This window comes from Hemicordylus capensis, chromosome 9 (genome assembly GCF_027244095.1).
Source record: "Hemicordylus capensis ecotype Gifberg chromosome 9, rHemCap1.1.pri, whole genome shotgun sequence".
NCBI lineage: Eukaryota > Metazoa > Chordata > Lepidosauria > Squamata > Cordylidae > Hemicordylus > Hemicordylus capensis.
Window position 1 is genome coordinate 426006 of NC_069665.1, and position 27337 is coordinate 453342.

Sequence of the window (27337 nt, forward strand, 5' to 3'; positions counted from 1 at the left end):
ATGCTCCCCACCCACCCCGCCACTGAAAGTCTCGCACACACACCCCCAGGGGAGGGAGGAACCAACAACCATGCACAGCTTGGAAATCCGGAAGAGTTGTTTTATTGGACTCCACTTGCTTTGCCTCAGATCCAGTCAGTGCACTTGATACAGAACCCAGAGTGAGCTCAGCAATCCAGTTCCTGGTTCATTTCTTGCCAGCAAGAAAGAAGGATAAATACACAGAAAGCTTATTTTCCTGGAAGAGTTTCAGAGAGAAAATGGAATTCCTGGGCAGGCCATGGACAAACACGAAGACGCACACATGTGGTGTGCAAGCAAGGGGTGGGTGTGGGTGGGGGGAGAAACACAGGCTGGGTGGGAGTGCATGTCACACACACACACACACACACCCCGCCGCAAGTCTTGGAGAGACACGGCAGGCGTGCAGGCCCCCTCCTCGCGTCCTTCTGCCCAGCTCACCTTGACCAACAGAGTCCTTGCGGGGGGGGGCGAGTCTACAGACACCTCACAGGCAGGGCAGCTGCTGGCAGCAGGGGTGGGGGGCAGCTGGTGGGGGGCAGGGAGCGTTGCTGGCCAAGGAGGGGCAAGAACATGGCTGATTCACTCCTAAAAAGTGCATTTGCTGCCCAGGGGGAACACTGGGCCGGGGGCGGGAAAAGGGATACAGAGCCATCTCTATGGTACATTAAAATAGACTATTCTTAAAAAATATCTCAATTGCTATTAAAAAAACACCTCATCTCTGTGGGGTTGGCTGGGGTGCTTTGGAAGGGGAAAGCCTGCTCCTCAGGAACCAACCCTTGGCCCTGGGCAGGAGGCACCCACTCAGAGTTCATGGGGGTCCCATCCCTGGCTTCTGGGGGTCCCTCCCTGCCTCACCCCCGTCAGGAACTCAAGCCAAGCGGCTGCCCCACACCGGACAGAGACAGGATGGACAGCCGGGTCTCCTCAAGGCAGTCTTCACATCCCTTGTGGAACTCAGTGGACTGCCCCTAAGCAGGCAGAGACCCCCTCCCAAATCCCGCTGCAACCCCCTGGCCTGCAGACCAAGGAAAGGCCGAGGGGATCTGCCAGGCCCAGGCCCCCTCCCCCTGGCTCCTTGAACAGGAGGGTGGGGGCCAAGCTTGGCCTGAGGGCAGACAAGGCTCCTGCGACTGCCCCATTTGCATAGGAAGTGGGGGGCACATGTCCACTCCTAACAGCAGAGGGGTGTGGAGGCCCATGTGCCTCCCTCTCCCACCTCTCTGTGGTCATTCACCTGGACTCCTCCTCTTCCTCAGCCGGGGTCTAACAGACTGGAAGACAAGAGAAGGATAAGTGGGGGGGGGTCTGCTCCCCTCTGGATGGGGGAAATGGGGACCTTCTTCCCCCCTCACATCCTGCAGTCTACGTCAAGGGGGCAGGCAGGTGATCCCACAAACTGGCCCTCTACGTTTCAAGGGGTGAAGAAAGAGCAGGAGTCCTGGGGAGGTGGGAAGGGGGGGGGGTCTGGCATGCCCGGCACAGACCTCTGGCCAAGGCTCAGCCTGTCCTGTGGGCAGCCAGAGCTGAGCCGGCCCTCCCCCCCGGCAGCCCAGCAGGCCGCTGCAAGAGGGGAGCTGAGGGGCGGGGGGCCTCTCCCTGAACCGGCCCCAGACAGGGGAGGCAGCTAATGGCGCTCCCTCCTGCCAGCTGCTCAGGACGGACACTCCCAGACGCCCCCGCAGTGTGACTGGCCACATCTCCCTTCAAAATGGGGAGGGCTTGGGAGCAGCAACGTTGCCCTTGGGCAAGTGCCAGGGAGAAGAGAGGTGAATGCCATGGGGGGGCGCGGGGCCACCCTTCTTACCCACAGGCCTCCGTGGGTGGATGCAGCGGGGGGTGGGTGGGGGGGTGGGATGGATTTGTGCATCCCAATTCCAGGGCCCTTCGCCTCTCATATGGAGCAGGTGCAGCTTGGCCCGAGGAATGCTGCCCAGAGACCTCTTAAGAATCGCTGGCCTCCCTTGGCCGAAGCGTAGCCCCCACCAGGCTTCTGGAAAAGGCTACTCCGCAGGGGTGGGCGGGGGATCCCTGTCTTTGGACAAGACGGAGGCCCAGCATGCAGGAGGCTAAGGGGAGGCCCTGCTGGGTTTGGAGAGCACAGTGGAGGTTGTGGGGCAGGGAAGGGGCAGCCACTGGGCTCATCCAGTTCAAGCAGAGACACAGAGCAGCTGGAAATGCATTCTCACGCAGGCGGGCAGGCGGGTGGGTGGGCGGGGGGAGAGGTGCCCCTCCTGCTGAGGCAGGACAGCAGCAGCCATTCACGGGGAGCAGAGGATCATGGGAATGGAGCCTGCCTCGCAGTTCCTGTCGTCTTCCTCCTCCTCCTCCTCCTCCTCCTCCTCCTCCTGCTGCCCGTCCGTCCATCTCCTGCAGACACAGCCCAGAGGCTAGATGACGTGGCAGCAGTTGAACTGTCCCAGGGAGAGGAGGCTGTCTTTGGAGGTGGGCCGCATCCGGAAGGCGAGGGCCTTCTCGCAGAGGGGGAACTGCAGGATCCTGTCCTTCAGGTTGGCACTCTTGCCCTTGGCAGGGTCCAGCTTGATGATGTTGTCTGCCGGACTCTCGCTGCCGCCCGGACTGCCAGGGCCCAGGCGCTTGGGCTGGCCGGCTGGCCCGGCCTCCAGGCCTCTCTCCAGCTTTTGGGCCTTTTCTTCCGGAGCCACGGCCACAGCCAGCCTGGCCACCCTCTGGAGGCGGCTGCAGCCCCCTTGCTTCAGCAGCTCCTCCTCAGCACCCGTTTGGGGAGAGGAGGAGGAGGAGGAGGAGTTGTTGTTGTCTTCCTCCCCTCCAGCCTCACCCCCCTGCTGGCAAGGCCCACTGCTCCCACCACACGCCTGGCCCCCCGGGGCCCCCTCTCTGGGTGGCGGACCCAGGGCCCTCTCCCCACCCTGCCCACGGCAGGCCACCACCTCCTCCTGCTGCTGCTGCAGCACACGTCCCGGCCCTGCCTGAGATGGGGGGGCCTGCGGGAGAGCCAGGCCGGGGGCCCGAGGCTTGGGGAGGCCAGGGGCAGGGCTCTTCCCCGCTTTGTTGTGGGCTGCCAGGCTCCGGCAGAACAACAAGGAGGCCTTGGCACTCTGGAAGGCGCTCATTTGCTCTTGGTTCAGAGAGGAGGTTCTCCTGCGGAAGAGGCCAGGCTTCCCCCCCTCCTCCTCTTCCTCCTCCTCCTCCTCCTCCTCCGAGATCTGCTGCAAGGCAGGGGTGCTCTTGGCTATGGGGGTCTCAATGAGGGCGGGCCGGATCAGTGCACGGATAGGCTGCCCGCATCCGTGGAAGCTGGAAGGGGACGCCTCTTCACCCAGCGCAGGGAAGCAGAGGACGGGCTTCCCAGAATGCTCTGCAACCTTCTCCAAAGCACTTTTGCTGGCCGGTGGTGGGCAGGGGCTCTTGTCTGCTAAGGCGAGGGGGTGGCTGGGGTCGCTCACTGTGTTGAACGTGCTCCTGGGAAAGAGAGAGGAGAAAGGGGAGGTCAGTAGCCTGCAAGAAGGGGCAAGAGACAACCCAGCGCAGGGGGCAGCCAAGGACACTCGCCTGCTCTGGACTTGCTGGGCCAGGTTGTAGACCAGGCTGGGGCTGGCGCTGGGCTTCTCCTGCTTCTCCCGCAGGATCCTTTCCGCCAGCAGGAAGTAGGTGGCTGTCACGTGGTTGTACCGGTTGGCCTCCAGCGCTCTGTGGGGACACAAGGGTCAAGGGTCAGCCCAAGCGGGCGGCATCACCGGGTCCCACTGCCAGTGGCCAGGGACCGGGATATGCTGAGAAGAAGCCGGGGACTACGGATGGACACGGAAGGCAGCTGGTTCTACTGGTTTGATGGTGCCGGGTGTGTGTGTGTGCTGCTTTAAGAGTGGGGGCGGGTGCCCTTACCCCTCCCTCCACTCTTCCTCCACTGGCACTCCTTTATCCCGAAGAGAACCTCCCGGCCGCCCCATTGCCCCTGTTGTCCGGATACAACTGGAAGTATCCACTGCACCTGTGCGCGCCTGACATGTGCACCCCCATTCCTGGGGCCCAGCCCCCTTGCCCTCTAGAGGATTGGCTTCTTTGGGGCCATGGATAAAGCAAAGCAGTCATCTAGGTTGTCTTTCAGGAATACACAGAAGGTTCCCCGAGAGACAAGGAGCCACTTGACATAGGCTGGAATTAGGAGTCCAGCCTGCTTCTAGGCGCTTTCCAGATTTCATGGCGATACAGCTGTAGTTTACTTTGGCTCGGCAGAATCGTATTGAAACCGTAAATAAAGGATGTTGCACAAAGCCACCAGCAGGGGGAGCAGTCTTTTCTAGTTTGCGCGAAACTCCCTACAAGAGGAAAAGACAGCTATTTTGTTACAAGCGTTGTAGGACTAACGCAGCAGTGAAACCCGAAAAAAGGCACTGGGAATGTGAACGGCACCTTGCTGACAGCACAGAGACTGCAAGGTGAATACACAGGCAATACGGAAGGACACTTAACGGACCCATAGTGACACTGTCGCAGCCTCCACTCTGGAAGCGCCTTGGTGCACCTTGGGGACTCCCCCTCCTGCTGTTCCTGCCCCAGTGCCCCCCACCCCCTTGGGCTGGCCAGGCACACTCACTCCTGGATAGTCTCCCGGTCCGCAATGTTGCCGCACATCATGGCCTGGATGATGATGTCGTGCTCTTCCTCCGAGACTCGCTTGTGGGACGTCAGCGGCAAGAGGGAGCGGCTGGCAGGGGAGGGGTCCACCCCCTGCAGCCATGGGTGGACCTCGATCTGCTCCAGGGAGGCCCTCTCCCGTGGGTTCCGCTGCAGCATCCGGGAGATCAGGCTGCCAGGAGGAAGGGGAGAGGGTCACTCGGCAGCACACCCAATGCCCCGCGGGCCAGCTTGTCTTAAGGACAAAACGGCACATATTTATATGCGACTTTTCAATACGAGGTCCCAAGGTGGTTTATATCAATATAAATACATAAAGAAAGACGGCTCCCTGCTCCCAAAGGGATCACAGTCAGATAGACACCTGCAACAGACACTGGAGGGATGCTGTGCTGGGGGTGGATAGAGCCAGCTGTTCCCCCACCCTTCTCAATATCACCACTTTGAAAAAGTGCTCAGTTAGCAGGGGACGGGGTGTGTGTGTGTGCGCACCAAAGGGGGTGCAGCTGCCCCTGCTTCCCGGAGCCCCGCTTGCTCCTCTCTCTCCTACCCTGTCCCCGCATTAGCGAGAGCCACACTGCCTGCAGGATGGCCATTCACCAGAGACTTTGACACCCAGCAGGCTTTACTGAGCATTTACTGGGAGGCTTTACTGCGAACTCAAAGTTGAATGAAAAAACCAACACAAATAGTGGATGTTTTAAACCCCAGTATAAATCGGGATCCACTCTAACACTCAGTGAAAAACCTGAATTGTGTGTGAACTGATCCCCCAAAATTTGCAGGGACTTCAGGGTACATCTGGCTGATATGTGAATGCACTCTCTCCATTCTGGAGTAGATGCAAGTTAAAGGGCTTTAAAAGTCTTCCAGGTGGCAGCTCTACCTGGCAAATGGCCAGGAGAGAGAGGAGCAAACACAGCTTCCCAGAGACGTACCTCCTTTTGTGCCCTGCAGCTGCTCCCACCCCCAAGGGAGAAATGGCTTGGGATTGCTCCACAGAAATCTCAGGCGGAGCTGGCCTCTGGTTTTAAGCGCCAGCTGGGAAAGGTGAGATTTCTGCCCACCCACCTCCTGGGCGCTTTCCAGATGACAGGCTGTTCTGCAGTAAAATGCTTTGGCTTGGCAGGATTGTTTTGAAAATGTAAATAGCTTGCATAACCCTCCTACAACAGGATCATAGGAACCCAAGAAGCTGCCATATACTGAGTCAGGCCCTTGGTCTATTTAGCTCAGTATTGTCTTCACAGATTGGCAGCGGCTTCTCCAGGGTTGAAGGCAGGAATCTCTCTCAGCCCCGCTCTCTTGGAGATGCTGCCAGGGAGGGAACTTGGACCCTATACAGCTATTAATTTGTGACACACATGCAACGCTGTAGGACTTAAACGCAAAGATAAAATCTGAAAGAAGGGATCAGAAATGTGAACGGCGCCTTGCTGTCCGTGCAGGGACTGCGATGTCAAAACACAGGCAGTACAGAAGCACACTTAATGGATACGTCGTGACACTGCCGTAGGGTGTAATCTGGAAAGCGTCCTGGGCAACCTCTGCTTGTGTGAGGTGTCGGTGTTGGGAGAGTCTCTCTCCGGAGACAGAAAAGTTGCTGGGCCCCAGGCGGCTTCCAACGTGCAGACTGGGACTGCATAACTTTGGTCCTCCAGCAGTTGGACTACAACTACCATCATCCCTGACCATTGGCCGCTGTGGCTGTGGGTGATGGGGGTGGTAGTCCCACAACAGCTGGAGGGCCAAAGCTGTGCCTTCCCGAGAGGAAGGAGAGGAGCGCAGCCCAGAGGGCTCTGCTGGTGCCCAGCCACACCCCGCACCGCAGCAGGCACGGCCCACCCGAGCGGGGGCGCTGGAGGGCCATTTCGCACCCCCTGCTGCCCTGCGTGAGGAGTGGGGAGCAGGTCTCTTACTCGGCACACTGGGAGGAGACACGTGGCGGGATCAGGTAACGGCAGTCCAGGATCATGGTCAGGGTCTCGCTGTCGTTGGCCTCCTGGAAAGGCGGCTGCCCACACACCAGCATGTACAGGATGACGCCCAAGCTCCACACGTCTGTGGGGGGAGAGGGAGAGGAAGAAGCCGGGGTGTGAGCAACCTTGGCTGGGACAGAGGGAGTCACCAGCAGGCACCTTGGAGGGCCTCATCAGGAGCAGCCGGGGGGCAGCCCAAGACCCACGGCCCTTGCGCGCCCCCCACCCACCCAGTGCAGTGGGGCTGCTGCCTGTTTCCCGTGAAGAGCCCCGTTGTGACCCACAGGCTGCTGCTCCAACTTCATTCCCCAAACCCTGATCCCACGGCAGGTAGGAGCAGCCCCTCTTTATAGGCTGTGTGTGTGTGTGGGGGGGGTAACCAGCCCCTGCCTGGCCACAGCCCTGAACCAGAATGTGCCAAGGAATGTTTCCTTGAGGTGGAGAGAAGGGGCAGCCCCCAGGCTGGAAGGCGATCTGGAACCTCCACATTCAGAAGCAGCCTTCCTCTGAATGCCAGCTGTGGGGGGGGGGGGGCAGCTGGGGAGGGCCACGTCTTTCACACTTCCCAGCTGGCCAGTGAGGGAAAGAGGCTCCTGGCCGAGAGACTCACTGGCACCCCAAATACATATCTCTGCCCAAGTGGATTGTCAGCCCGCTCTGGCCAGACGACGGGGCATGTGTGGGGGGGGCCTCAATGGGGGGAGGGAGCACCCCAATGCAGCCTCGGCAGGCTGCTCTTGCTGCAGGAGCGGCGTTCCTGTTCCAGCAGGCATTCAGCCAGAAGAGAGGCAAGCCTTCATTTCCGCGGTCTGTGGATGGTCTCTTACTCACGGTTACCCGTTGCTCTTTTATTTTGCATTAATGCTTTCCTGTGCTTTTGTGAGCCACACAGGTCTGTGTGGAATCAGCACAGCAAAGTGTGCAGGGAGAGGGGAAAGCTTATAATGACCTCTCAGTGTGCAGAATGGCCAGCTCTGTCACACGCTGGAGTGACCAAGAGCCTAAGGTTGCCGTATTCGGTCTTTCTTTCTGCCTAATTTGCATATTATGTAAAATGGCTTGCAGATAATTTGCCTATTGTGCAGGAGCACCCTCCAGTTGACTTGTATTTGCTCTGGATATCTACCAACAATAGTTGGGGGAGATATCTTTGCCTGACCATTTTCCTTGACATATTAACAGCAGCAATGGCGGGTGGGGGGATGCATAGCTTTTACATTAAGGCTGCAATGCTGTACACACTTATTTGAGAGAAGATCTGACTCAAACCAACATCGCTTACTTCTAAGCAGGCATGGGTTGAATGTACTTAACGATTACAGCAGGTAGTGATTCACATCAAAAGCAAGCGATGATGATGATCCTCTCCACTGCCCGAAAGACTGTACTTGGGAAAGTGAACCCCTGCCGTGAGCCTGCTGGGCTCTTCCTCTCTTAATCCAAGTCCAGCAGTTGAGCAGAAGAGTGGCTGCACGTTTGGCTCCCTAACTCCGCTTCTACAAGGGCTAGCTTTTGGTTCTGATGGGCTTGAAATCTGGGTGAAACCTGGACTGCCAGGGGGCATGGCCACTCTAGGCTGGGCTGCAGGCCGAACAAGCTTAGTGGCCGTCAGGGTCATCGGTGTCAGGGAGCTGCTTGGGGGTGTCTGTGGGATGGGGACCCCTTCACCTCCGCCCTGTTACGGTAGGGGTGGAAATGCAGCCCCCGGGGGGGGGGCAGCATTTAAGGAGGAGAGATGGCGGCAGCAGAAATGCTAAGGGAGGAAACAGAGCACAGATGGCCATGCAGATAAGCTGCGGCTAGGCCTAATCAGGGCAGCCCTATTAATAACCGGCTCAGGAGCAGCAGCCAGCAGCAGCCTTGGCTGCACCCTCCGCAAGTCTGCCGTGGGGGCTCCAGGACTCCCCCCCCCACTGCAGAAGCCCTCGAAGGAGCAGCAAGCAGACGGGAGAAGCTTCTTCCGGGACAGTTAAGCCTCCCCTGAAACTGGGTCACAGCAGCCGGCCAAGCAGAGAGCGCAGGAGGTGGGGCTGCCGAGCTCTCCTCTTGGGGGCTCTCCCACAGGGTGAGGGTGGAGGCCGTGGTGGGGACACCGGAGGGCAGAAACAGCACCGCTGCCCCACAGGGAGTGGGCTGGAGGCCAGAGGCAGGAGGAGGGACTGGGAGGCCACACAGGGCTTGGTCCATGTGCCGGGGGGGGGGGGCTCAGCCCCAACTGAGGGGGCCGGGAGGAAAGCCACTGGCCTTGTTCCAAGCCGGCTGCCCCTTCTCCTGCCTGCCCCGCAGAGACTGGCAAGGCCTTTCCAAAGGCAAACCAGCCCACCCAGGGAAGGACCCCGAAGCCCAAGTATTCAGGCAGCTGCCGAGGACCCCGTGCCTCACGGACTGGTACCCAACGCCTTGTGGACCTGCACTGGTCCGTGGACCGATGGTTGAGAAACAAGGCAAGTCTAGCCAAGCAGACAGCTGCTGGGTTCCACAGACCTTTCCCCCAGTGCCCCACCATTAGTGGCACAATGCGGTGTGGGGCACTGCAGGGTGGGGGAGGCGTGGCAGGCCACACTGGCCAGAAGGCTCTTTTGCTGCTGCTGCTGCCGCCAGCTCGCCAAGAAGGAAGTGAAGCCGGGGGGGGGGACCTTGTTGAGCCCTGCTCCAAGCAGCCTGTGAGCATCTAAGCCCGGAGCAGGCACCCCCCCGCCATGCCAGCAGCAAGGAGAGGAGAGCTGGTCTTGAGCCGTTAGCACAAGACCAGCTTATGGGAACAAGCCGGACTGGTCCCCTTAGCTAAGCAGGGTCCGCCCTGGTTGCATCTGAATGGGAGACTAGAAGTGTGAGCAGCGGAAGAGAGTCTGGGTAGACAATACTGAGCGAGATGGACCTATGGGCTGACTCAGTATAGGGCAGCTTCCTGGGTCAATAAGGCCACTCTCTGGCTCCTCCAACAACAGCCCTAACCCTAACCCCAACCCCCGCTGGGCCTGAGGGCACCAGCAAGGATGAGAAGGCGGTTAGCTCAGGCCCCCACCCCAAGAGGCAGAGGCCCTGCAAGGGGCTGGCTGGCTGGCTGGCTGGGGCTCTGGCCTCCCCCCCCCTCACTCCAGCATGGGGTGGGGCCTGGCACACATGCAAACCCCTGGAGGGGGCTCAGCGGCCTTTCTGCTAGGAGGTCCAGGCCCACCCTTTAGCACCAGGGCCGTGGGGATCATGGGGAGGAATGATGCCACTCCCACACATCGTCATCGTCATCATCGTGGTGCTTTTGTTCTTTTAAGAAGAGCAGCAGCAGCAGCAGAAGTTTCTAGTTGGGAAGCTCTGCTTGAAAGTGCAGGGGCAGCCCTTCCCCAACGGGGGGGGGGGGAGGGAGGCTGAAGGGGACCTGGGACCTGGAAGAAGAACTCAGCCGCAAGGGAGAGGGGTGTCCAGCTTCCGCCTGCTTCCACTCCGTCTGTCTTGCCTTAATATTTGTAAAGGAAACTTAATTTAGAAGCACAAAGTTTTTGTGGAGACTGGCCTGTCGGCCCCTCGAGCCACCAACTGCCTTGGTATCTCCCCCCACCCCCCCACCTAGCCCACCTCAGAGTTTGACCCTGGCAAGGAAATGTTCCATCCTGGCTGGAAGGCAGAGAAGTAGCCACTCTGGTCTAGGAGCGCCCTGAAAAGCTGGGGGGGGGGCTGTGATGCTGAGCAAGTTAGCCCGTGCTGAGGGGCACCGTTTCAGGGCCTTGTAGAGTGCCCCCCCCACCCCCTAACCAGGAAAAGCAGAAGACAGTCCGCCTAACTTACACAAGCCCCTCCCTTGCTGCAGATTCACCCCCCTTCTTGTAGCGGGCCTCCCTGCCCCCTAGGTGCCCCAGAAGGGGCCCATCTGGCCCCTGCAAAGGCCACGGGCATGCTGTAGCGAGGGGGGCTCCCCACACACTGCCTCGGATGGGAGAAGGATGCTTGCATGGCAGGCAGGCTGGCTTGGCTCCTTTGGGGAGAAGCGGGGCTCGCAGGAGGCTTGAGACTGAAGTGAGGCTTCACAAAACAGGCTGCCCCCCCCCAGCAGACGGGGACCCCAGAAGCCATTCCCCCCTCACCAGGTTTTTATGCCCCAACCAGCCTGACTATTGAAGTAAGTTTTGGGGCGTGGGAGCTGCATGGTGCTGGCATTGTCGCGTGGGGGGAGTCTGGGCTGGTGGCTGCAAGCCTGACTTGTCCCCTGAGCTCAGCAGGGTCCACCCTGGTTGCATTTGGATGGGGGACTCCATGTGTAAGCAGCACTGTCAGAGATTCCCCTCTTCGGGGATGGAGCCGCCACTCTGGGAAGAGCCTCTGAAGGTCCCCAGTTCCCTCCCTGGCAGCATCTCCAGTGAGAGAGGGCTGGGAGAGAGACTGCTGCCTGCCACCTTGGAGAAGCCACTGCCAGTCTGTGAAGACAATACTGAGCTAGCTGGACCAAGGGCCTGACTCAGAATAGGGCAGCTTCCTATGTCCCACTTCCTGCCCCATCCCTGCTTTTCTGAACCTCCTCCAAAGGCACCTGGGCAGCAGAGGCCAAACCCAGGCATTCACCACCGGATCTGCTTACAATACCAAGTGTGGGGGCAAGGCTGGCTGGCTGGTTTGCTGCCCCCCACCCACAGGACACCCCACCCCTGCTGCCAAGCGCCCTGTGCTCCCCAGCCCGTTGCTTCCCCCGTCTGGAGCTGGGCTGGCGGCTGCAGGGAGGCCAGAGTGGAGCTCAGGCGGGACAGCAGGCAGGCTGGGAGAGGGAGAGAGGCCGGCAGAAGTCAGGGAAGCAAACCCTTGATTCGGAGGCTGGGAGTGCGGCGGGGTGGGGTGGGGTGCAAGGCCTCCCATGGCCCGGCCCGCCTCGGCAGGAAGGCCAAGGCTCCGCTCGGCGGGCAAGAGGCTCCCCTTCCCAAGCAGCCTCGGAGGAGGAGGAGGCGGGAGCCCCACCACCCCTCCCTGCAGTCACTGCAGCAGCAGCAGCAGCAGCAGCAGCGCTATAAATACTTCTTGGCAGGGGCCGCGGTGGGTGGGGTGGGTGCTGCTGTGCAAGGCGGCTGGCTGGGTGTGCCTCCGAAGGAACAGGAAGCCACCCCAGTGACTGGCGGAGCCGAGTGCTGGGCAGGGGAGGAAAAGGAGCCCTCCCTCCATCCTCTCCCACCAGCTGAGCCAGGGCAGAGCAGCTCTGGAGGAAGCCGCAGCAAGGCCAGGGCGAGAGCCCTGCTCCCAGGCCGAGAGAACGCTGCCCCCCCCACCCGCCCCGAAGCCCTGAACTCCCTCCTCACCCGAGAGAGAGCTGCCTGCACACAGACTCCACATCTGGGCCCCGACTCTGCCGATGGGGAACTTGGGTGTCCAGTGTGCAGTGCTTGGCTCTTCCAAGAGGAGACAGCAAGGTCCCGGCCCCGACTGGCAGTAAAGAGGAGCAGGGGGCCCAACAGGAGATGCAGGCGGCCAGCAGCCACAGAGTGGCCTCAGGGCTTCCCCTGCAGAATCACGCAGCCCCAGGGAAGACGGGCAGGATCTCACTTGCAGAACTAGGATTCTCCAGGTGCCAAGAGTGGCCTTCTTGAAATGCGGCCTGATCATGGTGCTAAATAAAGGAAGCCCCGTGTCTTTGCACATCTCCTCTCCCCCAAGACCAGCCCAATATGCCCACAGACACCCCAGTGGGCAGCCAACCCGTCCCCCTGCAGGAGCACAGCCCCACTGCAAAGCCAGCGCTCCCCAAGGGCCACGGCAGCATCCTGGCCGCAGGCAGCCCCCCCCCGCACGCAGCCGGCCTGTAGTGCTGGGCGTCCCTCCCTCCCTTCCTCCCCACCATCAGCGCCTCAGGGAAAGGGGCACAGAGCCCAGAGGCAGCCGGCCAGGGCCCCCCCCACAGAACCCCTCCCCCCACAGGCCGCCCATCTGCCTCTCATTCTCTGCCAAAGCAGCCTTGGGCAGCGGTGGCAGCGGTGGGGGGGGGGCATCAGTTTGCTAGGGACGCAAGAGATCTGAAGCCCAGGCCACAGTCACACACCCCCCGCCAAGAATAACTGTGTGTGCTTTTTAAAGTCCCTAATCTTATAATAATCCAGCAGCTAGGAAGGAGGAAGCAGCAGCCCAGAGCCAGGGGAGCCCAGGAGCAACCTCTCCCCCCCCCCCCGTTCCTGTGCAGGTGCCTCCGCTGCTGCACCCCCTTCCTGGAGGAGGGAGGGGGCTGAGGAGATTCGGGGCTCTGGGTCATTCACTGGGGGCCTGTGCCCCACGGGTCCAGCCCCCCTGAAGAAGCTCCCTTGGAGAAGAATGCCACACTTTATCGAGTCCAACAAGCCCTTGAGGGCTCCCCAGGATAGCCCGTGGTGGCATCCCAGCAGCGGCAGTGGTGGCTTCCACACCAGTTGGGGAACCGACTCTGGAGTGGGGAAGTGGGCCAAGGGGCTGGCGGAAGACGGCCCACCCCTGCTGCCTGCCTGCCTGCCTGCCTGCCTGCCTGCCTGCCTGCCTGCCCCATGTAGGCAGGCAGGCAGGCCTCTCTCGTCTCCGCTGGATCCAGGCGAGGTTCCCTGAGCTGCACGAAGAGAGTCTCCAGCTTGCAGGGAAGAATCCTCCACCACTGGAGAAGAGTTCCTCCCTGCAGCTCACCCCCCCCCCCCCCGCCGCCGCCCTGCCAACCGTAACCGGCTGCTCCTTCTTCCCGGCAGGGCCATGGTGCGGCAGGAAGGGCAGGGACCAGCGCTGGTGCCCCCCCACCCCTCCCCGGGAGGCCCAGAGGAAGCCAGGAGTCCCAGCCACTCTGGCAGCAGCAGGAGCGGGAGGGAGATCGTCCGGTGGCCGCCCTGCCCAGGAGGAAGCAGCCAAGCAGGCAGAGGCAAGGACAGCAGGCCTCACTCATGTTGGGCGTCAGAGCAGAGGAGCAATATGGGCGGGGTGGGGAAGGGGGGGCTGAGTTGAACCCTTCCCCTGCCTGTCATCAGATTCCCCCCTGCGGTGGCCCAGACACCGACCACAAGGGTCAACACGCAGCTGGAACTCCACAGAGGACACGCAGGCTGGAGGAGGCACAAGATAAGAGGATATGGAAAAGGTGAGAAGTAGCCATATATGACAACTGCCCCCACTCAAACTCTCCCTCTTGAGAGAAGCCATGGTGGGGATTTAAGAGCAGGTTTTAAGGTCTGCTTTGCACTTGCATCATCTGATCTGATCCCAAGAAAAAGCTGCGCAGCTGCTCCTTTGCAAGTTCATGAAGGCAGCCAATGAGGAGATGCCCAGATATCAGCTGGGCCCCATTGACAGGCGACATCTCTGTCTCCCGATTACCCCGGAGGAGGAGGAGGAGGAGAGTGGCACCTTCTGGCAAAGAGAAGGGCAGCAAAACCACCGTTTGATTTCGATAGCACCTTTCTGTTGCTATCCTGCATTTATGAATGAGGAGGATCGTCTGAGATGAATGCACATATCTTATATCCATCCCGAGTTTTGTCTCCCCCTCCCATCAGGACTGAAGCAGAGGGACCCCAGATCTCCCCTTTCTGGAAATCCAGTGGCTGGAAGCAGTCAGCTGCCGCCATGTCTGACCAGGATCAGATGCTCCCTACACACAGGTCCTCCCACCACCACCGAGGAGTCCCCCTTCCCTCTCCCCCAGCTTGCTGGCAACACGGGAGGATGCTCTACCTGCCACAACAGACTTAAAACAAAGCAGCCCCCCACCCCCCAACTGCGCACAGCCCTTGCAAAAGGCAGCCCGTCTACACAGCACACACCTCCCCTCCAGCACACGGAGAAACATGTGCCAGTCCAGACCTAGGAGCAAATACACACCCACTTCCTGCAATGGGCAAGCACTCACCTGTCCTGAATAAAGCAAGCCCGGGCCGGGCGGGGGGCAGGGGAGGCACTTCACACCTGCCTTGCCACCTGCGGCACTTTGTGTGTGCACCCCACATACCTGTGTGCAGTCTGCCCAGCCCACACGTGGGACCACACCTCCTGCCTTCTGCTGCAAGGCACATATGCAGACTCACACACTTTTGCTGCCTCTCACAAAAGGCAAGCTAACAAGCCACTCGGGAGGACCAATACTCTCAGGCAGGGCTTGACACATCCGAGGCTCCCGGGAGCCATCCACAAGTGGGGAGCCTAGACTAGGATGTTCAAAGGGAGGGTTCTTTAAGAAAATCTGCATTTGTCCCAGGCAGTCCTGCTTCAGTTCTAAGCAGGTGACTTGCAGAGGGGCTAAAGAGAAGCCCATTTACTCTCTCCCTCCACTCTGCCCGTCACTAGGCCCAGGGACTGTGTGAACTGTTCACTGTCTGACCACAAAGGTTTGGGCTGGCTCCCCGATCCAAAGAACACTCGCCAAGGCCTGGTTTTAACAACAACAGCAACAACAACAACAAATATTTATATCCTGCTTTTCAAGAAACGTTTCCAAAGCGGTTTACATAAAGAAACAACAAGCAAGCAAACAAAACAAAGATGGATCCCTGTCACCCCAGGGCTCACGATCTAAAAGGAAACAAAAGACAGTCACCAGCAACAGTCACTGGAAGTCCTGTGCTGGGGGTGGGCTGGGCCAGTCGCTCTCCCCCTGCTAAATAAAGAGAATCGCCACATTAAAAGGAGCCTCTTTGCCCAGTTAGCAGGAGAACCAAGGAAGGCGGGTGGACCCCCCCACACACACACACACCAGCACTCCTGAGGCCTTGCAGTGCTACCCCCGCCCAGGGGCAGGGAAGGAAGAAATGGGACAGCAAAATGTTTGAGGCAGACTGAGAAGCCAAAGGACCAGTCTCAGGGCTGGGCTGGGCTGTCTGCCCCGTCCTGCAGACATCACTTGAAGGGGAGAATCAGGAACACGGCAGGGGGGGGAGGTGCCGTCTGCTCCCACCCCTGGTCCATCTCACTCAGGATCGCCTGCCCAGACTGGCAGCAGCGTCCCCGGGTCGCAGGCAGGAGTCTCTCCCAGCCTGATACAAGCAGGCAGGGGCTCTTCCCAGAGCAGCCCATTATCCCCGAGGGAAGACCTGACAGCGCTCACCTGTCGTCTCCCACGTGCATGTGCGGTGGGCGCACGGATGTGCCGAGCCCTTTGCCCAGCCTGCCCATTCCCTCCCGCAACGGTCCCTGCTCCAGGGCGGTCTCCCCCGCCCTGCCGCTGCCAGGGCTTGGAGCCCGGCTGAACAGGCCTGGAAAGGAGAGAGACTCCGCGGCTTCTCTCCAGAAGCCCACAGAGGAAGGCAAGGGGGCAGCGGTCGGCCCTCCCTCCCCAGGCCCAGCTAGGAAGCCCTTCTGGCCTTGCGCCACACGTGCCTCAGCAAGCAAGCAAGCAAGCACACAGCCCCACACCGCCCCACCCGCCGGACCTGCTCTTTCTCCCTCCCGTGCACGCAGCGCAAGCCACCAGCAGAGCCCCCGGGAGCCCAGCCACAGGGCCCGCTCTGGCGCAGCGCCGCCCCCGGCCACAGCCTCTTCGGGCTCCCCGGATGGCAGCAGGTGGGCTGCCCGAGCCCATCATCGGCTCCTGAGCCCACGCCGGGCCGGCAGGGAGTCCCTGGGGTGGCCCTCCCTCCCTCCCTCCCTCCCTCCCTTGTTGCCCCAAAGTGGCGTGGCAAGGGGTGCCCGGCCTGCGGCAAGGAGGCTGGCCGCGACCTGACTGGTCCGCCTCAGAGAGGCGGCTGCTGCCCTCTCGGCCTCCCACTGGCACTGCAAGACGGCCTGACCCAACAGGGCATCGGAAATGCTGGCATTGCTCCCCCAAAGGCCAAGGACCGGCACTCGTCGGGGCCGTGGAGCCGTCTCTCCTCCAGCCCACCCGAGGTCCGCAGGGGCCCCTCTGGCCCATGCCCGGCAGCCAGCCCTGCCCATGCAAGCCGGGCGCCCAGAGTCCAACCGCAGCAGCAGCAGCAGCAGCAGCGCCTCCCAGGCCCAGCACTGCCGGCACTTCCCTTGGAAGCAGCTTGGGGTGCTCAGCAGAGGTCACAAGGGAAGCGCTGCCCTCTGTGCCGCGAGGGGGAGGCCGGCTGCCAGGGAGAAGCCGCGCGTGAAACAGGAGTGTGCCAGTTAGCATGAGCTGCATTTCCTAAGCTGCCTTTCCTCCCACTGCCGCTTCTTGCTCCTTTGTGCTACACACAACCCTGGGCAAGTCAGGCCCCCCTCCTCCCCTGCTGAGAGGGACAGGCAGGAGCGGCTGCCCCCACCACGCCCCCCCCCGCCTGCAGGGATTGTTGCCTCAACCTCCCCTGTGGATGAAGCAGCGGTAGGGGCTTAGGAGTCCTCTAAGCCAGCCCCCCCACCACCACCGCTGCCCCCTTGGGCAGAGGCATGTGGCATTTGACTTGGTGCTACATGGATTCTGGCTGTGGGGCCGAAGAGATGCTGGGGGGGCGGAGGGGCAGGCAAGAGGCAGCCGTGCTAATCTAGGGCTGTGGAGAGCCGGGGGACCCAACAGGTGCTGCTTTGATTCCCTGCTGCTATGTTTCCCAGACTATGAAACACCTATATTGGGCGGCAGCACCGATCTAGGAAGATGCTGAAAGCCATCATCTCATGCGGCACGGGAGGAGGCCATGGTCAACCCCTCCTGCATTCTATCAAAGAAATCTACAGGGCTCTGTGGTTGCCAGGAGTTGACACCAATGTTCTCTCTAACTTTTTTGATCCATGTGCGGAATGAGTTTTGTTCTGGGCAGCAGTATCAAGGCACTGTGTGCGCACCACGTGCATTCAGAGTGGGGCCTTCCCGATTCAACCTGAGCGGGATCAAAAAAACTTGTGAGCGCACAGCCTTAGAGGGAATACTGGTTGACACCAACTCAATGGCACAACTAAAACCAATATCAGAATGCCCTGATACAAAGCTATGGTGCGGCCACACCTGGAGGACTGCGTACAATTTTGGTCCCCACATCTAAAAAAGGACATTGTAGAACTGGGAAAGGTGCAGAAGAGGGCAACCAAGATGATCAGGGGCCTGGAGCACCTTCCTTATGAGGCAAGGCTACAGCATCTGGGGCTTTTTAGTTTAGAAAAAAGACGACTGCGGGGAGACATGATAGAGGTCTATAAAATCATGCATGCTGTGGAGAAAGTGGAGAGAGAGAGATTTTCTCCCTCTCACATAACACTAGAAGCAGGGGGTCATCCCATGAAACTGACTGACAGGAAATTTAGGACCAACTAAGAGAAGTACTTTTTCACATAACACATAATCAACTTGTGGAATTCTCTGCCACAAGATGTGGTGACAACCAACAACCTGGATAGCTTTAAAAGGGGTTTGGATGGCTTCATGGAGGAGAGGTCTATCGTTGGCTACTAGTCGGAGGGCTACAGGCCAGCCTCAGAGGCAGGATGCCTCTGAATACCAGTTGCAAAGGAGCAACAGCAGGAGAGGGGGCAGGCCCCCAACTCCTGCCTGTAGGCTCCCAGTGGATTAAGAACATAAGAAGAACAAAAGAACAGCCCTGCTGGATCAGGCCCAAGGAGGCCCATCTAGTCCAGCATATCCTGTTTCACACAGTGGCCCACCAGATGCCGCTGGAAGCCACAGGCAGGGGCTGAAAGGGAGGAGCTGAAAATCCCTCTCGTCTCCTGCTGTGACTCCCCTGCAACTGGTACTCAGAGGCATCCTGTCTCTGAGGCTGGAGGAGGCCCATGAAGTGGCCACTGTGTGAAACAGGATGCTGGGCGAGATGGGCCTCCTTGGGCCTGAGCCGGCAGGGCTGTTCTTAGGTAATGAGCTGGGGGCAGGGGGGGGGGCGTGTTGTGCTAGAGGAGGCACAACTGACCCTCCTTCCTGGGGCTCCATTTGCTCTTCTCTCTCCTGCCCTGCCCTGCCTGCAGGCTGGCCATTTGTTACAGGCTGGCCATTTGTCAGGTAGAAGCTCTACCTGACGAACCGCCAGCCTGCAGGCAGTGCAGCTCTCATTCACACTGGGGCGGGGCGGGAGAGAGAGGAGCCAATGAGCTCTGGGAAGCAGAGGCAGCTGGGCCTCTCCTTTGGGACCCCCACCGCGCCTGCTCCTCTCTGGCCACCAAGGCCCGCCCCAAGCCTCGCCTCAAGGAGGGGTGCCCCACTGCCCCCCACCCCACCGGGCTCTTACCAACGGCAGGCGCCTCGTACTCATCTCCCAGCAGGATCTCCGGGGCTGAGTAGGCCAGGGAGCCACAGCTGGTGGTCAGCATGGTGCCCGGCTGGAAGCAGTTGCTGAAGCCAAAGTCCGTCAGCTTGACCACGCCCTGCTCCTGGAAGAAGACCACGTTCTCGGGCTTGAGGTCCCGGTGGACCACGTGCAGGCGGTGGCAGTAGGAGATGGCGTGGACGATCTGGGCGAAGTAGTGCTTGGCCTGCCCCTCGGCCAGGCCCCCCTCGTGCCGCATGATGTGGTCAAACATGTCCCCGCCGTCCCCCAGCTCCAGGATGAGGTAGAGCTTGGAGTGGGTGTCGATGACCTCGTAGAGGCGCACCACGTTGGGGTGCTGCACCAGCTTCATGCAGCGCACCTCCTGCAGCAGCTGGGTGGCCGCCCCCCCGTCCAGCTTGCTCTTGTCGATCACCTTGACGGCCACCCGCTCGCCCGTGAAGACGTGCCGGGCCAGCTTCACCACCGCAAAGTGCCCCTTGCCCAGCGTGCGCTCCAGGTCGTAGAGGCCCGCAATCTTCCCCTCCGAGAGCAGCCGGACCCCAGCCATCGCAGCCGCCTCCTCCTCCTCCTCCTCCTCGGTGGCGCTGCTGCTGCTGCTGCTGCTGCTGCTCACAGAGGTCTAGGCATTGGGCAGCGCTGCAGGGAGGAAGGGTGCATGTCGTCAAGGAGGGGAGAGGAGGAGACGGAGGAGGAGGCTCCCCCCCGCAAATACACCCTAGAGGAGAAGGGGAGCCCAGGCTTGGAAAGAAGATGCCGGGGGGGGGGGGTCCATTCAGCCCGCAGGGTGAGGGGGCTCTCTCTGCCCAGGCCTGAGCCAGGGGCCAAATGCTGACCTCGTCTGGAAAGTGGCGAGTGTGTCAGACTAGGCCTGGGGAGACCCAGGTCCAGCCCACCCACCTCGGAGTTGTGAGTTCCCTAGGGGAACAGGATGAAGTTGTGTCAAGTCATTTCATCTTGCCTGGTCTCCAGAGAGGTTCACAAGAACAAGCCCTGAGAACAGGCCAAGGCCCCCCCGCCCAGGTGTCTTCAGAAGTCCACCCCACTGTGTGCCCAGTGAGGCTTCCTCCTGAGCAAGCACATCCCAGATGGCGCCTGGAAGCAGCAGCAGGTCCAGGAGAAGAGGGGCCCCCTCCAGCCAGGGGCCCCACAGACTGAGCAGGGGCAGAGCCTCTTTCCTGGCCCCTTGGAAAGGGGAAATGACCCACAAGTCACTAGGAACTCCTTCTGTCCATCTGTGTATCATTCACCCTAATGCACCCACGCGCTGAATGGTCTCCGCACACCAAGCTGCTGCCCCCACCCGCCGGCTCCCCCTAAGGGGCGGCTGCGGCTGCGGCTGCGTGGAGGAGGAGGCCTTGCTGCCTTCTGCCCACCCCTCTCCCTGGGTGACCACCAGCAACTTCTTGCTCCCCGCGGTGCTCGCAGCCCAGGCGCGGCGCGACTTCCCCAGCCTGCCTGCACCACCCAGGGCCCTCCTCCTGCAGTCTCCTTTCCGCGGCCAACTAGCCAACCAGGGCGGGGGCAGCGGGGAGCCAATGGCCAGCCCGTCCCAATCGCCTCTCCCCGCGAGAGGAGGAGGGTGGCGGCGGCGGCGGCCCTAGGCGGCCGCTCCCCTCCTGCTCCTCCGGCAGCGGGAACTTTGACACACGGCAGCTCCTTCGGCGCGAGTTTTCTGGGAGGCTGGACTGCGAGCTCGAAGCGGTCTGTCCCAAAAGCCCGACGCAAGGAGCGGGGGGGGGGGGGGGGGGCTTACGCCGGATATAAATCGGGCTGCACTCTGCGGGTGACGAGAGATCCGAATCCGGTGCGAAGTGCTGCGCCCGCGCAGGGCTCCTCGCAGCCACTTCGGGGTTAATCTGGCCCAGATGTGAACGCGCCGCTCCCTCCATTCCGGAGCTGCGTGAGGCGAGGCGAGCTAGAGGGCTGGAAGGGCCCCGCGCGGGGGGAGCTCGGGGGCCGAGAGGCTCCGCCGCCGGCACCTGGGTAAGCGCGGAGCCCGGGCAGCAAGTGGGGCTCCTCCCCCAGCAGGGCTCAGCCAGCGCAGCAGCGACGACGCCCGTCCAGCCGGCCCGGAGACCGGCAGCGGCTTTCTCCGAGAGCGGCCCGGCCAAGCCAGCCCTGAGGGGGAGGCCGCCACGCACCGGCTCCAGCGAGGCCTCTGCGCGGGGAGGCCGCAGAGAGAGCAGCCCGCCGCCTTCTCCGCCCACGGGGAGCTGCGCGCTGCCGCTGGGGCGTGGGCAGCGGAGTTCTGCGGGGCGGCGGTTCCCTGGGGCGCGGGGTGGCCTCGGCCTCCGGGCCCTCCCCCGCCCCCCGGTGCCCACCCGGAGCATCGCCAGGGCCAGCAGCAGCAGCTGGGAGCCGCCAGCGCCTCCTGGCACCTGCAGCAGCCCCTGCTGCCCGCCCCACGGCCCGGGCCGTCTCCATCCCGTCCTAGGCCAGGCCAGGGAGAGTGGGGGGAGCGCGCGGGCGGACCTGGACGTGGGGCAGAGGGCGCCCGGTGCTCCGCCAGCAGCACCACGGCCTTACCGAGCCCGGAGGGAGGGAAGCGGGGAGGCCGCCCGCGCTGCTGCTGCTGCTGCTCTCTGCGGCGCTCGGGCTGAGCGGAGCGCTGCGCGGCCGGCTGACGTCAAGGAGCTCCGGCCCAGGCAAGTGGCTCCTTAAAGGGGACCGAGCCGTGGCGCAGCGCCCGGGCGGGAAGGCAGGTCGCAGACAGCGCCGCCGGAGCGCAGGCGAGAAGCCTCTGAGCGGGTGCAAAGCGCACCTGCTCCGAGCCAGCACATCATCATTTTCCTCGTCCGCCCCCCCCCCCACACCCCATGATGCGCTGCTGCCTCCAGCGCCAGCAGGCAGGCAGCTCGCCTCGCTCCTGGCCCGGCCTGCAGCAGCTGCTGCTCCTCCCGCTCAGCCCCCCCCGCCCCCCTGCTGCGCTCATTTGCGGATGGACAACCGAACCGGACAGCACAGCAACTCTGCTCCCCCCCCCGCAATGGGTTTGCGGGCTGCGGAGGGGGGCGGGGGCTGCTCTTTCCAAAGGGATGGTTGAGACACTGCGGGAACAGAGTAACCACCTACACCTGGTCTTGGGAACATGAGAACAGCCCTGCTGGATCAGGTCCAAGGAAGCCCATCTAGTCCAGCATCCTGTTTGAGGCCAAGCCCTCAACAGGCAAAAGTTGAGGGCTTGGCCTCGCTCCTGCTATTACTGCCCTGCCTCTGAGGCTGGAGGTGGCCTGTAGCCCTCCGACTAGTAGCCCTTGATAGACCTCTCCTCCATGAAGTTATCCAATCCCCTCTTAAAGCCATCCAGGTTGTTGGCTGTCACCATATCTTGTGGCAGAGAATTCCACAAGTTGATTATGCAGTTCTTCCCTTAGTTGGTCCTAAATTTCCTGGCAATCAATTTCATGGGATGACCCCTGGTTCTAATGTTATGTGTTTTATTAATTAGATATTGTTTTTAATAGTTTTAACATTTTAATTTTTAATTGTTGTAATGTTTTACTCTTTTTAACTGTTGCTTTTATTGTTTTGTTGTGAACTGCCCAGAGACTTGTGTTTTGGGCGGTATACAAATGTGAAAATGAATGAATGAATGAATTTGAGAAGGAGAAGAATTTCTCTCCATCCACTTTCTCCACACCATGCATGAAGCCAGACCAGAAGCTGGCACTTGGGCTCTCGTGGCTTTTAGGTTCCTTCACCTTTCAGACTAGCAATCAACCCAGTTTCTCAACCACTGGTTCGTGGACTGGTGCCGGCCCGTGAAGCGCTGGGTACCAGTCCATGAGGCATCACTAATAAAAATCCACCCCCGCCAAGAAAACAATTTTGGGCCTGCAGGGGCCATCGGGAGCTCTCCAGAGCTCATGTCCAGGCAGCCCTCACTGCCAGATAATGTCCCAAAGTAGACTCTGCAGTCACTGTAGAGTCCAGTTCAGCTTGAATCCGAGAGATGGAGGGGTCCAAATCCTCGTTCAGGGAGGAGGGGCTTGGCATTTACACCAGGTTTAATATTTAGGTTCACACAAAAATTAAAAACAAGACTATAAAAATGACACAATTAAAACATTATGTTTCATTCCTTAGAGATTAGAGCATTGCCATTTCATTCTGAGAATTTATTTAACACTTTCTATCAAAAGAGGGTCTAAACCGTTTGTCAATTCATAAAAGAAAGGAGTGCCCCTCTCTCCCCCCACCCCTACCCCACTGGTACAACAGCCTTTCTGCAGGATGCACCACGAATTCTGCACACTGTACAGATCGAGTGTAAGAACACAGGAAATCGTCTCCCAGACAGCTGGCCTGCCTACCTCAATCAGAGGCATGTGGGGCCGCCTCAGGACCCTTTCCACACAGTCCAAACACCAGCCTCCTCTGGATCACAGAATCCCATGGGGCAAATGGGGCAGTTTAATTTCATTTTTAAGTGGGCGCGGGGAGGAGGGAAACCATTACGGAACTGTTCTTCACACAGTTCAAACACTAGCCTCCATCACCATGGGACAAATGGGGCATTTTCTTTCTTTTTGGGGGGGCACACCCCTTCTTCACACAGTTCAAAGTCAAACACCCCCACCAGCCTCCCCTCCATATGGTGCATATAAGGGCACTCGGGGGAGCATAAGTTAAGTTTCCTGACCTGGAGGGGGGGAAGCAGGCCAGAAGCATACCTCACAGGGTTGTTGTGAGGATAAACATAACCCTGCACACTGCTCTGGGCTCCTTGGAGGAAGAGCGAGATATAAATGCAAAACTAAAATAAATACCATGAACTTAAATAGAGAATGACATTGCACAGTAACATACTGGAAGAAGCACTGCATGGGGAAGGCAAGCCAGGAGGCCCGAACATTTTCTCCGCCCCGCCAGCCTGCCCGAAGGGGAAGACCTTGCTTGGCCAGTTGGGGACGACGCCTGCTTGCTGCCACAAGAAGGCCCGTTTGCCATGCATGGGGGCTCTGCTCCTGGCTGCGCTCACGGTTTTAACAAGGGAGCCCCCAAAAGGCAGCCCTGGAGGCAAAACAGACAGCGACTGAGCCGGGATCGGGATCCGGCAACTGCTTCCCCTACAAGCAGGTGGGCCAAAGGAGCCGACGGAGGTGCTGGTGCTGGTGGTGGGCAGTGCAGGCATCTCCACTTCCTGCCAGAATGAGGAGGAGGAGGAGGGTGTGTGTGTGTGGCGGGTGGGAGATGTGACTGAACTGAAGGGACACCACGGCCGCTCCCAGCAGACATGCTGTTGTGTTTGTCCCCTTCCCTCCCTCCCTCCTGCAGGGTTCAGGAAAACAAGCTTGTTGACCACCTGCAGCATCCTCGTTGCTAATTGGGGCCCATCTTTTCTTGGAAAAGGCTGCACGGAACAGAGGCTCATTTAGCCCTGCACTGGGGGGGGGGGCGGGGGGGCAGGGAACACACGCCAGACGTTTCCCCTGCAGATTAAAAAGCTTTCAGAGCAGTTAGTGGGGAGGCGGCTTCCTCCGCCAGGTGGGTGCTGCTAATGACTTCCCAGAATCCTCTTTGGCTTTGGCCTCTTAGTGGCTGCAAAGAACAACTGCTCACAAGCAGGGTCAGCCCATGAGATTTGGGTTCCTGTGGTAAAAATCCAAATGGTGCTAACCCTAACCCTCCCCTGCAAATGAACTGGAATTGAACAACCACCACAGTGCTTTTGCGCACCCTAGTTTAGGGGCATGGGAAGCTGCCATAGACTGAGTCAGACCATTGGTCCATCTAGCTCAGTATTGTCTTCACAGACTGGCAGCGGCTTCTCCAAAGTCTGTGCAGGCAGGAATCCTAACCCTAACCCTAACCCTGCTCGTAATCAGGTTAGTAAACTTGTATGTCATTTATGCAATGCTTGTGCATAGGAATAGGGAGGGAAGACGCGACCAAGAGGTTCACGCAGATGAGACAGTAAATCTCTTCTGGAAAAGTTTGTATGGTTATGTGCAAAAAGACAAGAGTATCTCTTCTAAACAGCAATGGGACAAATTGTGGAAATGGACGTCAGACGTAACCCCCCCACCCCCGATTACCTGATGTGCCTTGTAATCCTCCACCCCCGAGTTACAGTACTACCTGCATATACTTCTTAACTTGTGTGTTTCCAAATCCTTGTGTGTAAATCTTTGTAGATATATCATGTACAAACAACCACTTTGTATATAATTGTGCTTTGGCAACGTACTGTATGCTTTGGTAGTTTGTTGGTTCAATAAAAAAATCTTGTCCTATTTTTTTAAAAAAAATCTTGTCCTATCCTGGAGATGCTGCCAGGGAGGGAACTGGGAACCTAGATCATGCTCTTCCCAGAGTGGCGGCTCCATTATCCCCTCAGGGGAATATAATCTTCCAGGGCTCACACTTCTCGGGGTGGACCCTGCTTAGCTAAGGGGACAAGTCCCGCTGGCTTCCACAAGACCAGCTCTCCCCTCCTAGCTGCTCCTTCCTTCCCCGCGCAGGAGGGTTTGCCCAGGAGAGCTTCCCTGTGGATTGTGCCTGGCTCTGCCTGCCCCCCTCCCTGCCCAGCAGCCACCTCCCCCTCCCCCCTGGCAAATCCCCCTCTTACTGCTACTACGGACACTTATATGCTGCTTCTCTCAACTGAGGTTCTCAAAGCAGCCTACATAGCAAGAACAAGAAAATAAATTGATGGGTGGGTGGTGGATACAATGGTTCCCTATCCCCAAAGGGCTCACATTCTAACAGGAGACGTAAGGTAGACACCAGCAGCAGCCACTGGAGGAATGTTGTGCAGGGGTTAGAGTCGCCCTCCCCCACAAAACAACAGAGAACTCCCCCTTTGCTCACTCAGCAGCACCTTCATGTAAGCTCTGAGCAGTGAGCACAGGAAATGAGCACTGAGCTGTGAATCAGCCACAATGGTGCCAGCCGCAGAGAGACACAGGAGGAAGTCAGATCATGTCACCTGTGTAGGCAGAGGACGGGATGATAAACAGAACAGGAGGAAAGATAGGGACTGAAGCCCTCTATCCCAGAGGCAGAAATTCAGACTGAATGCTCCATTTCTGGGTGAGTCTCATTGCAGAGGTCAGATTGGCCAGTAACCTCTTATGTTCAGTTTTTCTTCCCTCCCCTTGGCTTGGCTTTGTTGCCTGAGAGACCCCTGAAATAAGGGCTCTACAAGCAATTCTTCAACAGTACAGTAATTGGGTGTGTGAGCGTGCCATCTGGGTGCCTGTTGTGACCATGAGAGTCTGTTCGGGGGCTCCCCCGAGGAGCACCCCTCTATATTGCGAAGTACAAGCCTGCATAGTGACCTCCACTCTGTTTTGCTTGTAAAGGGCATGTGTCACTTTGGCAAGCAGCTTGGGAGAAGGAACTCTTCTGAGGTCACCTAACGTTCAAAGCACAAAGGCAGCAGGAAGGCCTCCCCAATGACCCAACAGGGGGAAAGCTGAAGCAGACATTATTATTTCAAAAATGAGCCAAGGATTCTCCCCTAATTCACAGTGAATTGAGTCAAGATAGCACCTCCTCGGGGAAGGAGTGATAAGAAGAAAGCAACAGGTCATCTCCTTTCGCTAACAAGCATATGAAGGGGCTAGCTCAAGGCGCTGGGAGTTGGCTGGTTTGCATTTTAGTTACTCACAGATATTTTGACGGACATGAGAGATGAACTTTGATAAGTTCATTTGGCAGGAGTCTTTTCAGACTTCCCCTAGCCTTTGTCCAAGTAGGGCCTTGCTCTTCTGCAGCTTTTGCCAGAGCAGAAGTTCACTCCTCACTTTGGAATAGCACAATGGCCTGTCCAGCACCTTGGCCCTATGGTCTGCCTTGGCGAGGTGCATCTAGCATAACGCCCTCAGGCAAGAATTTCTCTAGAATGAGTGAAGACACCATCTATCAGTGTGCTTTCTAGGTCACCAGCACCGTCTGTGTATCTCAGAACCACCACTCCTTCCCCCACGTCTTGGCACTGGCACTTCCATTTTGCCCTGCCCTGACTCACACCCCCATACCATCTTTTCCTAATCTGGTCTGCCCAGCCATCCTGGCTGAGAGGTCCCGTTCATTTCTGGACTTACTTTTGGCTCTGGGACCCCTGTCCAGTCTCTGGATCCCTGCTCCTGCTTTCCTGACTTCCTGCCCCAGATAATTAATTAATTAGACATTGTTTTAATTGTGTTTTAATTGTATTTTAATAGTTTTAACATTTTAAATTTTAATTGTTGAAATGTGTTAATCTTTTTATTGGTTGTTTTTATTGTTTTGTAAACAGCCCAGATAACTTGTGTTTTGGGCGGTATAAAAACGTGTCAAATAAATAAGCAAATAAGTAAGTAAGTAAGTAAATAAAGCCTCCAGATGAAGTGGCAGAGTTTCAATGCATTTCTCTTGGAAGGAGCACTGAGCTTCTTGCAAGAGAGGTAGTATATAAGCCTGTTCCTGAAAACTCTACTTGCAATGCTTCTCATTTCTCCTAAAATCCAAAGCTGGTCATGAATGAACCTAATTTGGAACTCAAGCCAAATGAACTCTTTGTGAGCTGTAACTTAGTCCTAATAATTTGCTGGTTTGTTGCTAGTTCATATCAGTCAAATGTGATTGCTTAATAACGATTAT

The 27337-nt window shown here is 58.9% G+C and overlaps 1 protein-coding gene across 3 annotated transcripts; it reads right to left on the minus strand.

The window, feature by feature from the left end:
• Window positions 1–86: 86 nt before the first annotated feature.
• On the minus strand, window positions 87–21405 carry LOC128334593 (SNF-related serine/threonine-protein kinase-like). Of its 3 annotated transcripts, none has more exons than XM_053271547.1 (6): window positions 21275–21405; window positions 18707–19384; window positions 6564–6705; window positions 4604–4816; window positions 3559–3696; window positions 87–3468 (listed from the first exon to the last, which is right to left on the minus strand). In XM_053271547.1, the coding sequence occupies exons 2-6, from the start codon at window positions 19293–19295 to the stop codon at window positions 2415–2417; spliced, it is 2136 nt and encodes a 711-aa protein (XP_053127522.1). In that variant the 5' UTR covers window positions 19296–19384; window positions 21275–21405; the 3' UTR covers window positions 87–2414. The 3 variants fall into 3 exon arrangements, with proteins under 3 accessions (XP_053127522.1, XP_053127524.1, XP_053127525.1); XM_053271549.1 differs by lacking the exon at window positions 21275–21405 and adding an exon at window positions 20502–20635; XM_053271550.1 differs by lacking the exon at window positions 21275–21405 and adding an exon at window positions 19996–20452.
• Between the last annotated feature and the right edge of the window lie 5932 nt (window positions 21406–27337).